The sequence below is a fragment of the Scyliorhinus canicula genome, chromosome 28 (assembly GCF_902713615.1).
Source record: "Scyliorhinus canicula chromosome 28, sScyCan1.1, whole genome shotgun sequence".
NCBI lineage: Eukaryota > Metazoa > Chordata > Chondrichthyes > Carcharhiniformes > Scyliorhinidae > Scyliorhinus > Scyliorhinus canicula.
Window position 1 is genome coordinate 17,567,322 of NC_052173.1, and position 12,650 is coordinate 17,579,971.

The 12,650-nt window shown below is 44.0% G+C and overlaps 1 protein-coding gene across 1 annotated transcript; it reads left to right on the top strand.

Annotated features, from left to right (window-relative positions):
- The first annotated feature begins 241 nt into the window (after window positions 1-241).
- On the top strand, window positions 242-11,939 carry LOC119958171 (keratin, type II cytoskeletal 8-like). The gene is made up of 9 exons (XM_038786508.1): window positions 242-559; window positions 738-946; window positions 3,543-3,603; window positions 3,688-3,783; window positions 4,819-4,983; window positions 6,482-6,607; window positions 9,395-9,615; window positions 10,277-10,329; window positions 11,152-11,939. Exons 1-9 carry the CDS (start codon window positions 308-310, stop codon window positions 11,301-11,303), a joined length of 1,335 nt encoding a protein of 444 aa, XP_038642436.1. The 5' UTR covers window positions 242-307; the 3' UTR covers window positions 11,304-11,939.
- Window positions 11,940-12,650: the final 711 nt, after the last annotated feature.

Below are 12,650 nucleotides of genomic sequence, written 5' to 3' on the forward strand. Positions count from 1 at the left end.
TACATTGAATTGTATTTTTCCAAATGAATATGTTATGACAGGCAACTTTTCCCCAATAAAGTCATAAATCGCATGTATTTCTAAATAGGACAATGGAATGTGTCCATTAAGTATTTGGCCATGCCTTCAGTGTCCTGGTGGTATAACCACATTCCACACAACTCCCCAAAGAATGGATCTTCCTGATAAACGTGCAATACAACTTGAGGCAGGTTATCCTTCTATATAAAGGACGCGAGCAAACCTCTATCAACCTTACCCGGGTTTGACAAACTGATTGTGAGCCTTGCTCTCAGAAGAAGTCAGAATGAAGAAAAACCAGTACAGTACCAGTGAGAGCAGTTACAGCCAGCGAAGCAGCGAATCAATGATGACTGTGAAAAGCAGCTCAGTCGCACCTTTGATGAGTATTGATCCAGTCACTTCGAGTTACCGATCCACCATCCAGACAAACACTGTTCTCAGCCAGGATGTCGACCCTCTGTTGCAGTCGATTCGACGACAAGAGACAGAACAGATCAAGACACTAAATAACCGCTTCGCAGGCTTTATCGACAAGGTAATTAAATCAAAGTTGTTCTGTCAGTTCTGGGAGATATTTTCGACTTCTTCCCCGCGTTTAAACAAAAAAGGTTGATGGTGTTCATTGAAAAAAGTGTCTGCTTTTGTTTTGAATACTTCTGTTTGTGCTAATGTTGCATGTTTGCTCTTTTCACCATCCCTCCCTCCCCTTGCAGGTTCGCAACCTTGAGCAGCAAAACAAAGTTTTGGAGACGAAGTGGATCCTGTTGCAGCGGCAGGGGGATTACGGTTCCAACAATGAGGAACTGTACAAGGCCTACGTCAATGCCCTTACTCGGCAGCTGGAAAGCTTCAAGCAGGACAAGATTCGGCTGGATGGTGAACTGCAACAAATGCACGGCGCAGTGAACGGACTCAAATCGCAGTATGTATCCAAGCAACTTCTCTGACTGTTCAGCTCTTCTTAAACAGCTGATGTAAACCCAGCGTCAGAGGATTTACGGAAGGAGGCCTTTTAATAATAATATGGCCCATTGTGTTGGTACTGCCTCTTTACTCTCCAGTGTACCTTCCCCTGCTTCCAATCTGCCCCCCCGCCCCCTGCTTTCAATGTCCCACTTCTCCCTTATCAGGTATCATGGTCTCTCCTTAACTGCTCATTTAGCAAAGTGTTCCCTTCTCTGCATTAAAAAATTCAAGAAGGGATGCTCTGCCTGCAACTCTTCCCCTTCCCGAGCCCAGCGGTCCTGAGGCCAACAGCACATCCTCACCTGTGCTGTCCACACCAGGGTCTGGACTTGGACCCTCTCCAGTGAGCACAGCTCAAACACTTCATTAAAGTCTGCTCTTGTTGAATGGCAAGTAGAACTCAATGTTTGCATTGAAATGAAGGGGTTTTGTCTATGTGACAAACTCTGCAGTTTAAGCTCAAGTACGCTTAGGCAACTGGTGGGAGCTGATCTCTGGGTGTATTGTCTCATATCACATGGGCATCAGACCTGCTGCAGTATAACTTGCCACCTGATGCAAAAAGCAAATTTAGAAAACTTACCCTCCCATACCCTCTCTTCTAATACGACAATGAAGCTGGCTTTGTTAAGAAGTGTGAAGAAGAGTATTCTAACTCAGGGTTGCTGCCACAAGTCTGTCAACAGAACTTGCATTCGGGGCTGTAAAAACAAATTAAATCATATCACATTTTCTGCAGAAAGGTCATTTCGACTCAAAACATTAACTCTGTTTCTCTCTCCTCAGATGCTGCCAGACCTGCTGAGTTTATCCAGCATTTTCTGTTTTTATTTCACATTAAAATTTGGCTTCCTCCACTTCCTCAAACAATTTAGTTCTGCTGCAAAATAGTTGCTGGAAAATAATTGCTTAGTATAAAATGTGAAATGTTCTTCTATATTGCAATACTTACTGCCTGGATGCTAGCAAATTGAAGTTGAGAGGCTGCAAACATGCCTATTGTTCGAACAGAAAAGCTTTCGCCACCTCCTCCTCCCATTGTTTTCTGAAAGAGAAGCAAATTGAGTTTTCTCCTCCCTTGTTAGTTAACTGCCAGGGTAAATGCTTCAGGGTGTTTTTAACTATGACGAATATTTATTTTTACACAGATTGTCATATTTGAATAAGGACACCTGTGCAGCGTTTCAGAGGCGATGGCGTGGCGGTATTATCATTAGACTGGTAATCCTGATCCCTAGGGGACTAGGACTCCAATCCCACCAGGGCAACTGACCCTGAATGATGAACATTAAACCATTGTTGGTTGTTGTAAAAACTCACCTGGTTCACTAATGGCCTTTAAGGAAGGAAATCTAATAATGATAACAATCTTTATTAGTGTCACAAGTAGGCTTACATTAACACTGCAATGCAGTTACTGTGAAAAGCCCCTAGTCGCCACATTCCGGCGCCTGTTTGGGTCACAGAGGGAGAATTCAGAATGTCCAATTCACCTAACAAGCACATCTTTCGGAAAGAAATCGGAGCCCACGCAGACACGGGGAGAACGTACAGACTCCACACAGACAGTGACCCAAGCCGGGAATCAAACCTGGGACTTTCTGTCCACAATATCTTTGTCAATCTCCACCTATCGCTGGCCCTCTATCCAACTCCACCGCTCCACACTCCCTCCACTAGAGTATAAATCTGACTCGATTTCCAGATTTCTCCAGCTTTGATAAAGTCATCCAAACTCAAAACGTTCGCTCCCTTCTCTCTCCACAGATGCTGTCAGACCTGCTGAGATTGTCCGGTATTTTGTTTTTAAAAATTTTTTCCAATTAAGGGGCAATTTAACGTGGCCAATCCACCTACCCTGCACATCTTTGGTTTGTGGGGGTGAAACCCACGCAGACACGGGGAGAATGTGCAAACTCCACATGGACAGTGACCCGGGTATGGGATCGAACGCGAGTCCTCGGCGCCGTGATGCAGCAGTGCTAACCACTGTGCCACCGTGCCACCCAGAGCATTTTCTGGTTTTGTTTCAGATTCCAGCATCCAAAGTAATTTGCTTTTATCTGTATATTTTACAATTGGCTACTACCTGCAGACCACTTAACTCATTCTTTACAAGGACTTCAAAACAGCCTAGCTCTTTCCTTCCTTTTCTGATTCAATTGTAAGCTTATAAACTCCAAGGTCTGTAGCATCATGTTTTTGCTTCTTTCCTACACTTTCCAACCTTGGTGTTTCTTGCACCTTGACTGAAATGATTGTCAAGATCATTGGGCAAGATTCTCCGGTCCGCCAGCTGCATGTTTCTCACCCACGTCGTTGGCTGGCAGTGGGATTCTATCTTCCCGCCGATTGTCAATGGGATTTCCCATTGTAACCACCCATGTCGCCAGGAAACCCACTGCCGGTGTGCCCTGCCAGCTGGAAAAGTGAATCGCAACAACCGGAGAATTCTGGCCATTGTCTCCAGTCTGATGGGTATGAATGCATTATCATGGTATGAGTAATGTTCAGACATTTGTAGGATCATTAATGTTTCTTTTTTAAAAAAGATATGAAGATGAGCTGAACAATCGTGCTGGAATGGAAAATGATTTTGTTACCTTGAAGAAGGTAAGTTTTTCATTGCCTTTTGATATTGAACAATTGTCCTTTGCCCTACCACAATACTATTGAAAATAAACTGTTCTTATTCAGACTGTCGATGAGTCATACCTGACGAAACATCAGCTTGGGGATAAACTGGATGGCCTTGTTAGTGAACTTGACTTCTTGAGACAAGTCTATGATGAGGTAAATTGATATTAGAATATTTAGCTTGTACCATGTAATGGAATAGTCTTAAAGTATAGATATACAGTCCGCCTGCCATGGCAATCATCACGGGCATGATGGAAAATTTGACTCTGTTGACCTCGGGTGGGAAGTTCTGGTCTCAGAGCAGACACCACTGGAAACTCCCACCCTAACAATGTGGGGCTTCTGAAGTTAGGCCTTCCCCATCAAATCACTGAACAAAAGCGTTTTCCCAACCATAAGCTCTTTCTTACCAGAAAAATCCATTGACATACGATTTCTAATGTATAAAATTATTATATTTTCTTATATCTTGATTGTCTTTACTTGGAGGTCTCAGCTCCGTCCAACAGCCTCTTCTGAAATATTTCCCCCAGAACCATCAGAGTTCTGTCTCAGCATGCACAGTATGAAAATACAAGGTTGATTCTTTCGGGCAACAATTGAGGTACCTATGACGTTAAAACCAGTTGGGAGATTAATCTTAGAATCTTTACTTAAGCTAAAGTTTCACGGGAAAACTACCATCTTGCAACATTCTTTTTCGCTTCAGAGGGATAACAAAAAAAGAGACAAGCAGGGTATTTTGAGTTTTAGTTTGTTTTTACTGAGAATCTAAAACATGACTGTTTAGAGAAAGATTTATTTACCCAGCTACAGTGGGTATAGGTGCAATCATTTCTTTCTTTCTCTAAAAGCCCATCATATAACACTTGCCTCGATATCTCTGGGCAGATATCCCAGATGTTTCTTTCCAAATCCGTTCACTGAAGCTGTGCATTGCTGACAGCCTTCCACTTCCTTTCTCCTAAACTGTGTTTGCCTTTCATGAAATGACTCTGGAATCCAGAGTTCAAACTCTGACATGGACACATTGACCCGAATCATAGTGCCCCATTATGAGTCAAGCTGATATCTGTACAATTAGGAAATAGGACTTTGTTGGTGATGATAACTGTGTATCATAGTTATTTTAGTTTACTCAATTTCTTCATTCCTAATCAATATACCTTTCTTTTAACAATACATAAGGAACTTTGTGAACTGCAAGCACAAGTGAAGGATATTGCTGTCACTGTTGAAGTTGATAATTCTCGTAATCTGGATCTTAACGAGCTTGTCGCTAACATGAAAGAACAATATGAGTTTTTGGCAACCAAGGGTCGGGATGAGGCACAGGCTGTGTACAGAACCAAGGTAAAAAGAATTTGAGGTAAAATCCTAACCTTTCGCCTCTGCTGCCTGAATTCAGTGTTCCAGAGAGACTAATGGGGTGAACGTCTTCTCTGTCAGTAGTGAGGACATTTGGCAACAAATTGGCACTTGCACTCAGAGACGGGGAGGACTGTTGTAAGAAATGGAAAAGTGTCAAGTTGATCCAGTAGGCATTCCTCTTCTGAGTCTTGAGGCGTAGAGACATTATTGGAATATAGGAAAGAGGGAACTTTTACTCGCCATTTAATCATTTGACATATAACCCTAACTTCTAACAGGCCATGGTAGTGATAATAATATAATGGTGGGCACTTGACACACTGGCAGTGGGTCCCATGAAGTTTGGATTATGGAGCCTTGAAGCCTACAATGTGTCCACCGTAACCCAAGTTAGGGATGGCGAGCAGAAAATGGGCCTTTTATTAATAAGCAACCATCCCATAATATAGCTGGAATGTCTGAGTTGCACTATTACCCATTTGGGACAGGCATGAAGAGAGGTTCTATTAAGAAAAACCTCCTGCTGCTCTTACTAGAAGCCATATAACACTATACCCACGTGCCATTGCCCCCCTTTCCCCCCAAGTCTCCTAGGCCCAATGCTGGAAATAGCCAGACATGCAGTACCTGATGTCTGACAATCTGGCCCTCCCATTCCCTGCACTGGGAAAATGCTGCAAGTGAGTTGACCTCAAGTTGTCTGGTGAGGTTAGCGCATTTTCTTTGCATAGACAAATGTAACACTTGGATCAGCCAGGGTCAAAGAATCATACTCTTTTTTTTTTTCCTTTGTTTTTATAAATTTATTGTACCCAATTCATTTTTTCCAATTAAAGGGCAATTTAGCGTGGCCAATCCACCTAGCCAGCACATCTTTGGGTTGTGGGGCGAAAGCAACACAAACGTGGGGAGAATGTGCAAACATCACACGGACAGTGACCCAGGGCCGGGATCGAACCTGGAACTTTGACGCCGTGAGACTGCAGTGCTAACCCACTGCGCAGAGAATCATACTCAATCTCTAATCCATGCACACTTCTGCTCATGGACTGTCTTAAAATGATCCCTCACACATTTGGCTTTATCTGTCTCCTCAAAAATTCCATATTTACCACCCTCAGGTAGAAGGAGATTGTGGCTGCATAAATGGCTCTTGGCCTTTTTAATATTTATTATTCCCAGGATGTGAGCATTGATAACAAGGCCAGCATTTATTGCCTGTCACTAACTGCTAATGAGAAGATGGTGGCCCAGAGGCAGTGAAGGAACGGTGATATATTTCCAAGTCAGGATGGTGTGTGGGTTTGAAAGAAACTTTCAGGTGATGGTGATCCTAGACACCTCCTACTTTTCTGGGCAGTAGAGGTTGCAGGCTTGGAAGGTGCTGTCAAATTTAGGCCTGTTTGAATTAACAAAATTGATGTGCCAAGCAGTTTTTTCTAATTATCTGTCATGTTCTTTAATATTTCTTCCATGTCAGTTCAATCAACTGTCTCAGTCTACTGGAAAATATGATGATGATCTACGTGTTATCAAAAATGACATAACAGAAACAAGCAGGAGGATCATAAAGATAAACTCTGAAATAGATTCTCTAAAGAATCAGGTAATTATGCTGGTACCGATTCCTACCAAACACCTATTGCTCCATTCCAAATTGTTTTCCTTCCTGCCCCAAGAGCCTTACCTCCTTTATGATGACACAGGTTACAAGTACCTTCTAATCCTTGGCCTGCTGGAGCACCAGAAATCAGGTGAGGCCCAGTAATTCTGCCTCTCTGGCCCGGTGGTAATGCGGAGGAAATTTCTGTGGGGGTTGGTGGGGGGCAGAAGTTCCACTTGCCCCATGGAAGTCTGGCATCATAAGTTGGGGCAAGTAGAATAGCAGCACCCACCAAATTTACCACTGCTCCCAATTTAAGTAGAATTGACCAAAGGATAGGGGCTGCTTTGCAATATATCTGTAGGTTGAAAAGCTGGGAGAGGCTGAACTGAGATGTTACAGCACCACCAGTGTTGAAATTCAGTAGCATATTATAAATGTGGCTATAGGAATTTGTAATATACAAAGTTGATGCAACGGTGCAAAAATAGGAAATATGGCTATCATGTCTGCTGACACCAGAAGTGACTATGGGTCTTAAATGATTAATTTTCCAGTTACAGGTAAAAACCGTGGCAAGATCATAATTGCCCTTGTTAATACTGACTCATGGTACAGTATCCCTGGCTCATAACACTGCTGCCTCACGGCGCCGAGGACCCGGGTTTGATACTGGCCCCGAGTCACTATCTACGGGGAATTTGCATATTCTCCCCATGTCTGCATGGGTCTCACCCCCACAACCCAAAGATGTGCAGGGTAGGTGGATTGGCCACGCTAAATTGCCCCTTAATTGGAAAGAAACATTATTCCTGGCTCATCAGAGCAATTTAATTATTATTAATTATTACATGTTTGCACAGAGCTGACCCATTTGTGCACATGCCCATACAGTCCTCTCTTGCTTATATAGCAGTTGGCAATGAGCAGGTATGCTGTTGGTTCAGAGCAGGTGTGCTGGCAAATTTAGTGCCCACTGACATAAAGGCTGTCAATTCAACTACCCACACTTCTGCCGATGATTCCTATGCCCAGCCACCGCTTCCTGGGCACACAGAATAGGCGTCACGGTAGCACAGTGGTTAGCACTGTTGCTTCACAGCACCAGGGACCCAGGTTCGATTCCCAGCTTGGGTCACTGTCTGTGTGGAGTCTGCACGTTCTCCCCGTGTCTGCGTGGGTTCCCTCCGGGTGCTCTGGTTTTCTCCCACAAGTCCCGAAAGACGTGCTGTTAGGTGAATTGGACATTCTGAATTCTCCCTCTGTGACCTGAACAGGCGCCAGAAAGTGGCAACTGGGGGTTTTTCACAGTAACTTCATTGCAGTGTTAATGTAAGCCTACTTGTGACACTAATAAAGATTATTGTTATTTTAAAAAATAAATTTCAAGTACCCAATCCATTTTTTCCAATTAACGGCCAATCCACCTACCCTTCACATCTTTGGGTTGTGGAGGTGAATCCCATGCAAACACGGGGAGACATTCTCCAACACGCAAACTCCACATGGACAGTGACCCAGAGCCGGGATCGAACCTGGGACCTCGGCGCCGTGATGTATCAGGGCTAACCTACCGTGCTGCCCCTAGATTATTATTATTAGAAGATGGAATATCACATGTACTGAAGGCTGCACAGATCATCGTGCCCATTACAGTTGAGTCTGATTTTGTCTGCACTAAGGGTGAAGAATTACTCCTGGTTGCTATGTCTTGTGGTATTATAAATGCATTTGTAAACATTAATCTGTTCACCAGTTCAAGTTCTTAATAATGGCAGAATACAGGAAATCTTCTGAATGCCTTCCCTCACACATAATGACGTGGGAATCTTCAAACAGCTGATTTACCCACCAGGTCACTGGATAGCATGAAAACTGAGCTAACTATTTGGTCCTATTTTAGGGGACCTACTCTCTCTCCAGTCTCCACCACTGCCCAGTTGAAACAAAGTAATTCAGCACACATGGGGATCAGATCTTGAACCTTTGAACTATTAGGGGAGTTGGAGGCAAGAGGTTAATTTTTTAAGCAACAAAAGATAGTTAAAATACAGTGGGCGGAATTCTCCGCAACGGCGGAGAATCGGGAAAGCCGCCGTGAAAGAGGCCGTCTCTCACGGCGACCTCGGCGCCCGGTCCCGGGACACGATTCTCCCGCCCCAGCGGGGCTAGGAGCAGGGCCCCGGGGATCTCGGCGGCGCGGCCTTTGACGCTGTCGTCAAAGCCGCGCGCCAAGAACGACGCGCGGCAGGTGCCTGTATGACGTCAGCCGCGCATGCGCGGTGCCGTCTTTTCCCTCAGCCGCCCCGCAAGACGTGGCGGCTTGATCATGCGGGGCGGCGAAGGGAAAATAGTGCGTACATTTTGGACGCTGGCCCGACGATCGGTGGGCACCGATCGCGGGCCTGTCCCCTCCCGAGCACGGCCGTTGTGCTCATTCCCCAATCGGGCGCCCAGAAGCCCAGGTGTGGTTGCCGCCATCGTGAAACGGTCATGAACGGTTGGCCACTCGGCCCATTGGGCTCGGAGAATCGCCGTTTGCCGTAAAAAACGGTGAGCGGCGATTCAGCGAGCGGGGGGGGGGGGGGGGGGAGAATCACGGGAGGCGCCGGGGGGGGGGCGTGAAAAATGGCAGGAGGCCCTCCCGCGATTCTCCCAGGCCGCGTGGGGAGTATGTTTCACATATGCATTTTTCTGCAACAAATTAAACAGTTTAAGAGGAATTATTGTTCATTGAAGATGTACATTTCTTTGCTAACATTTCCTCTTTTTAAACAAACACCCATTTAGCGCACTGGGTTGGAAGTATCAATCACTGAAGCAGAGGACCGTGGGGAGATGGATGCGAGAAAAATCAGGGCTGAGATTGCTGCCCTCGAGGACAAAATATTCAAAGCCAAGCAGGATGTAGCCCGGAAATTGCAGGAATACAAGGAACTAATGAATGTCAAGATTGCCCTAGATTTTGAAATTGCCACCTACAGGAAAATGTTGGAGGGAGAAGAAATCAGGTACAGGACATTTAATGGATAGCAAGTCCCATTGAAGGTTGTTTAAAAAAAAAAGGTTTCGCCATAAGAAACCCGTGTTTCACCAAATCGTAAATGTATTTGCAAAGTGTATATTTATCATTTACCAATTTTTAGAATATATATTCCTTCAAAGATTCACCATTAAATGCTTCATATAATTTTTGGAAGGTTTATGGACAAGCGTGACTCAAAAAACTCAAATGGTGTACATTCCAAAACTACATTGATTCTACCCTTAGTAACTTGCTAGATTTGCACCAAATCCAGATATTGCAGTTCCACATGGCACAATAATGGTATAGAGAGATGCACCAGTGGATTGGGGGCAAATGAATGGTTCTGGCAGATGCAATCAGATGAACTGGCAGATGCGATCAGTCAAACAAACTTCAGGCATGTCACTTAAACCTCATGAGCTCTTTATGAGCAGAATAGATTCCGAGCAGCAACATTCTTGTAGAATCAGTTTGCAAAGCAGAAATGTATTGAGCTATGGGTTGAAGAAATCCAGTTTAGTAGCAGTGAGAAGATTTTTGTCTTGACAAGAATATTGTATGATTACATTTTGTCATTGAACATGTTTGAATGCAGTAATATTTTTCAAAATCTACTTATTCATATCATATATATAAACCTGCAGGCTTGGTCAGCAGCAGAAGGCAATCGTTCATGTTAACACCGCACCAACATCTGGTAAGTTGTTCTGTCATAAAGATCTGATTGAGCTAAATTATAACAAATGATATAGTACTGAGTGAAACAAGTTCAAGAGGTGGCCAACTGTCCTGTATTTTAAGGGATTGTGCCTTATTTTGACTGCCCTATCGGTTTCCCCCCCCCCTTCCCGCCAATATCTCGGCAATCATTCCATCTCTTCTGATCACCACCATCCTACCCCTTATCCATATCCCATGGTCAAAGCACCTTTCATGCCCACAGAACCTCCCCAAGTGTTTTATGGCCAGTAAAGTACTCTGGGTGGTGGGATGTAGCCACTATTGTAGGGTAGAAAATGTGGCAGCCAAGTTGTGCACAGCAAGATCCCACAAGCAGCACTGTGAGAATGATCAGATAATACGTGTTAGTGATATTGATTGAAAGGTAAATACTGGTCAAGGCCATCATGTCAAAACAAACACCAATAATAATGACCTTGGAGTGGCAATTTGGTCAGCCCCCAATCTGAGTAATGGTGAACAGGAAGATGCTGAACAGGGCCTGTAATCTCCAGCCAGATTGTTTAGAGTGGGAGCAAAAAGAAAAAGAGGGCAAAAACTTGGTTGTCCCCAGTGTCTCATAATGGCTGGTGATAGGAGGCATTACTAAGAGTCTGGGAAGGCCTCATCTCTTCAGTTGTAAGACCAGGTGGACAAAGCAAAGGGGGAGTACATGTACAAAAGACAGAAGAGACTATACCCAAATAACTTTATAAAGCAAAAATATGTTTTATTTCTCTTCCGAGATAAATTTCTGCACATATAATCCTTGTTGCTTTATTTCATCTTGGCAATGCAGGTTCAAATTTCTCATTTTCCGGACCTTTCTCAACTGAACATCAGGATTCATCGGTCAATGTAGGCATTGTTCAGGACATCTCCAGAGGTTCAGCCACAAAAAAGGCTGTCGTGGTCAAGACTGTTAAGTCGAGTCAAAGAAATGTGTACTAAAAGGAGTCTGACAACGAACAGCTGCGGACAAGGGGCGGATGGTTAACTATCCCATTACCCCTCTCTTTCCTTTTCTTTTTGTATGGAAAAGGCAGTTAAAAAAATATTTTCATGCTATTAATCGGGCTAGCCCATTCGTCACTTTGTTTAAATGCTTTTGGGTAGATAGCCTTCCTGCATTTAATTCCAGTTGAGTAAATGAATCCCTCGGGAAAATTCTTCTTCAGCATCATGAAGCATGTTATCAGAGTAATAATGACTATGCTATGGGTATGTAAGAATCATATCAGAAGAATAACTAAATGAGCATATATCTCTGTGTAGAACATTAAGAATCCCCAGTTAATTGCATGAGAGGGAGATTGAGAAGTGTGACATTAAACATTGACTTCACCACTTGATAACTGTGGGTTTTTACTCAACAGAAATGCTTGTGTCAGTCATATTCACTCTTGCCAATAGTTAATGGTTACTGGGTAATGTTGCAGTTTCATGTTGTCTGACCTTACATAAAGTTGCAGAATGTGGAGAGGTAAAGTAGTCCCTCCATCTTTTGTCTATTGCTACTACTGTACCTCTGGAATAACATTTTACTTTTGGCCTTCCTGTTCAACTTAATAAATAGCTTCATTCCAACCACGTGTCTTATCATTCACTGAATCACAACTGCATGTAACTGAGGAAAGGGTGGATCTCACACCGGAATGGGTAGGGTTGGGTTTGTGTCTGGGACTCCCACATTTAACACTGACTTTCCAACCTTGGTCATACTACAGTGGAAATCGACTCAGATGCACTGCAGGAACTCATCAAGGTACCTTCGGCAGCATCTTCCAAACCCACCACCGCTACCATCTAGAAGTATAAGAGCAACAGATACATGGGAACATCACCACTTGGAGGTTCCTCTCTAAGTCACTCACCACCCTGACATGGAAATATATTGCCGTTCCTTCACTGTCGCTGGGTCAAAATCCTGGAATTCCTTCCCGAACAGCTGTTTTTAAAAATTCATTTACAGGATGTGGGCATCGCTGTAGGCCAACATTTATTGCCCATCCCTAGTTTCCCATCAGAAGGTGGTAGTGAGCTGTAAGTACATCCACCTACACCTCAGGGACTGCAGTGGTTTAAGAAGGCAGCCCACCACTACCTTTGGGAGTTCAACTAGAGATAGGCTATAAATGCTGGCCGAGCCAATGGCACCCACATCATGGAAATGGATTTAAAAAACGAATGAGCCCTTCCATCACAAGGAGGGAGGAAAAGAAATAAGTCACTCCCACATCAGGCCCTCACTCTCCCTCATTGCTGGGCAACCATTGCTGGGCAGCTTGAATGTAAGCT

Bases quoted from the DNA above. Each gene is read 5' to 3' on its own strand.
- LOC119958171 (XM_038786508.1), top strand. From the start codon at position 308: ATGAAGAAAAACCAGTACAGTACCAGTGAGAGCAGTTACAGCCAGCGA. The intron at 6,608-9,394 runs GTAATTATGCTG...ACACCCATTTAG, and splicing joins TAGATTCTCTAAAGAATCAG to CGCACTGGGTTGGAAGTATC. The intron at 10,330-11,151 runs GTAAGTTGTTCT...TTGGCAATGCAG, and splicing joins TAACACCGCACCAACATCTG to GTTCAAATTTCTCATTTTCC.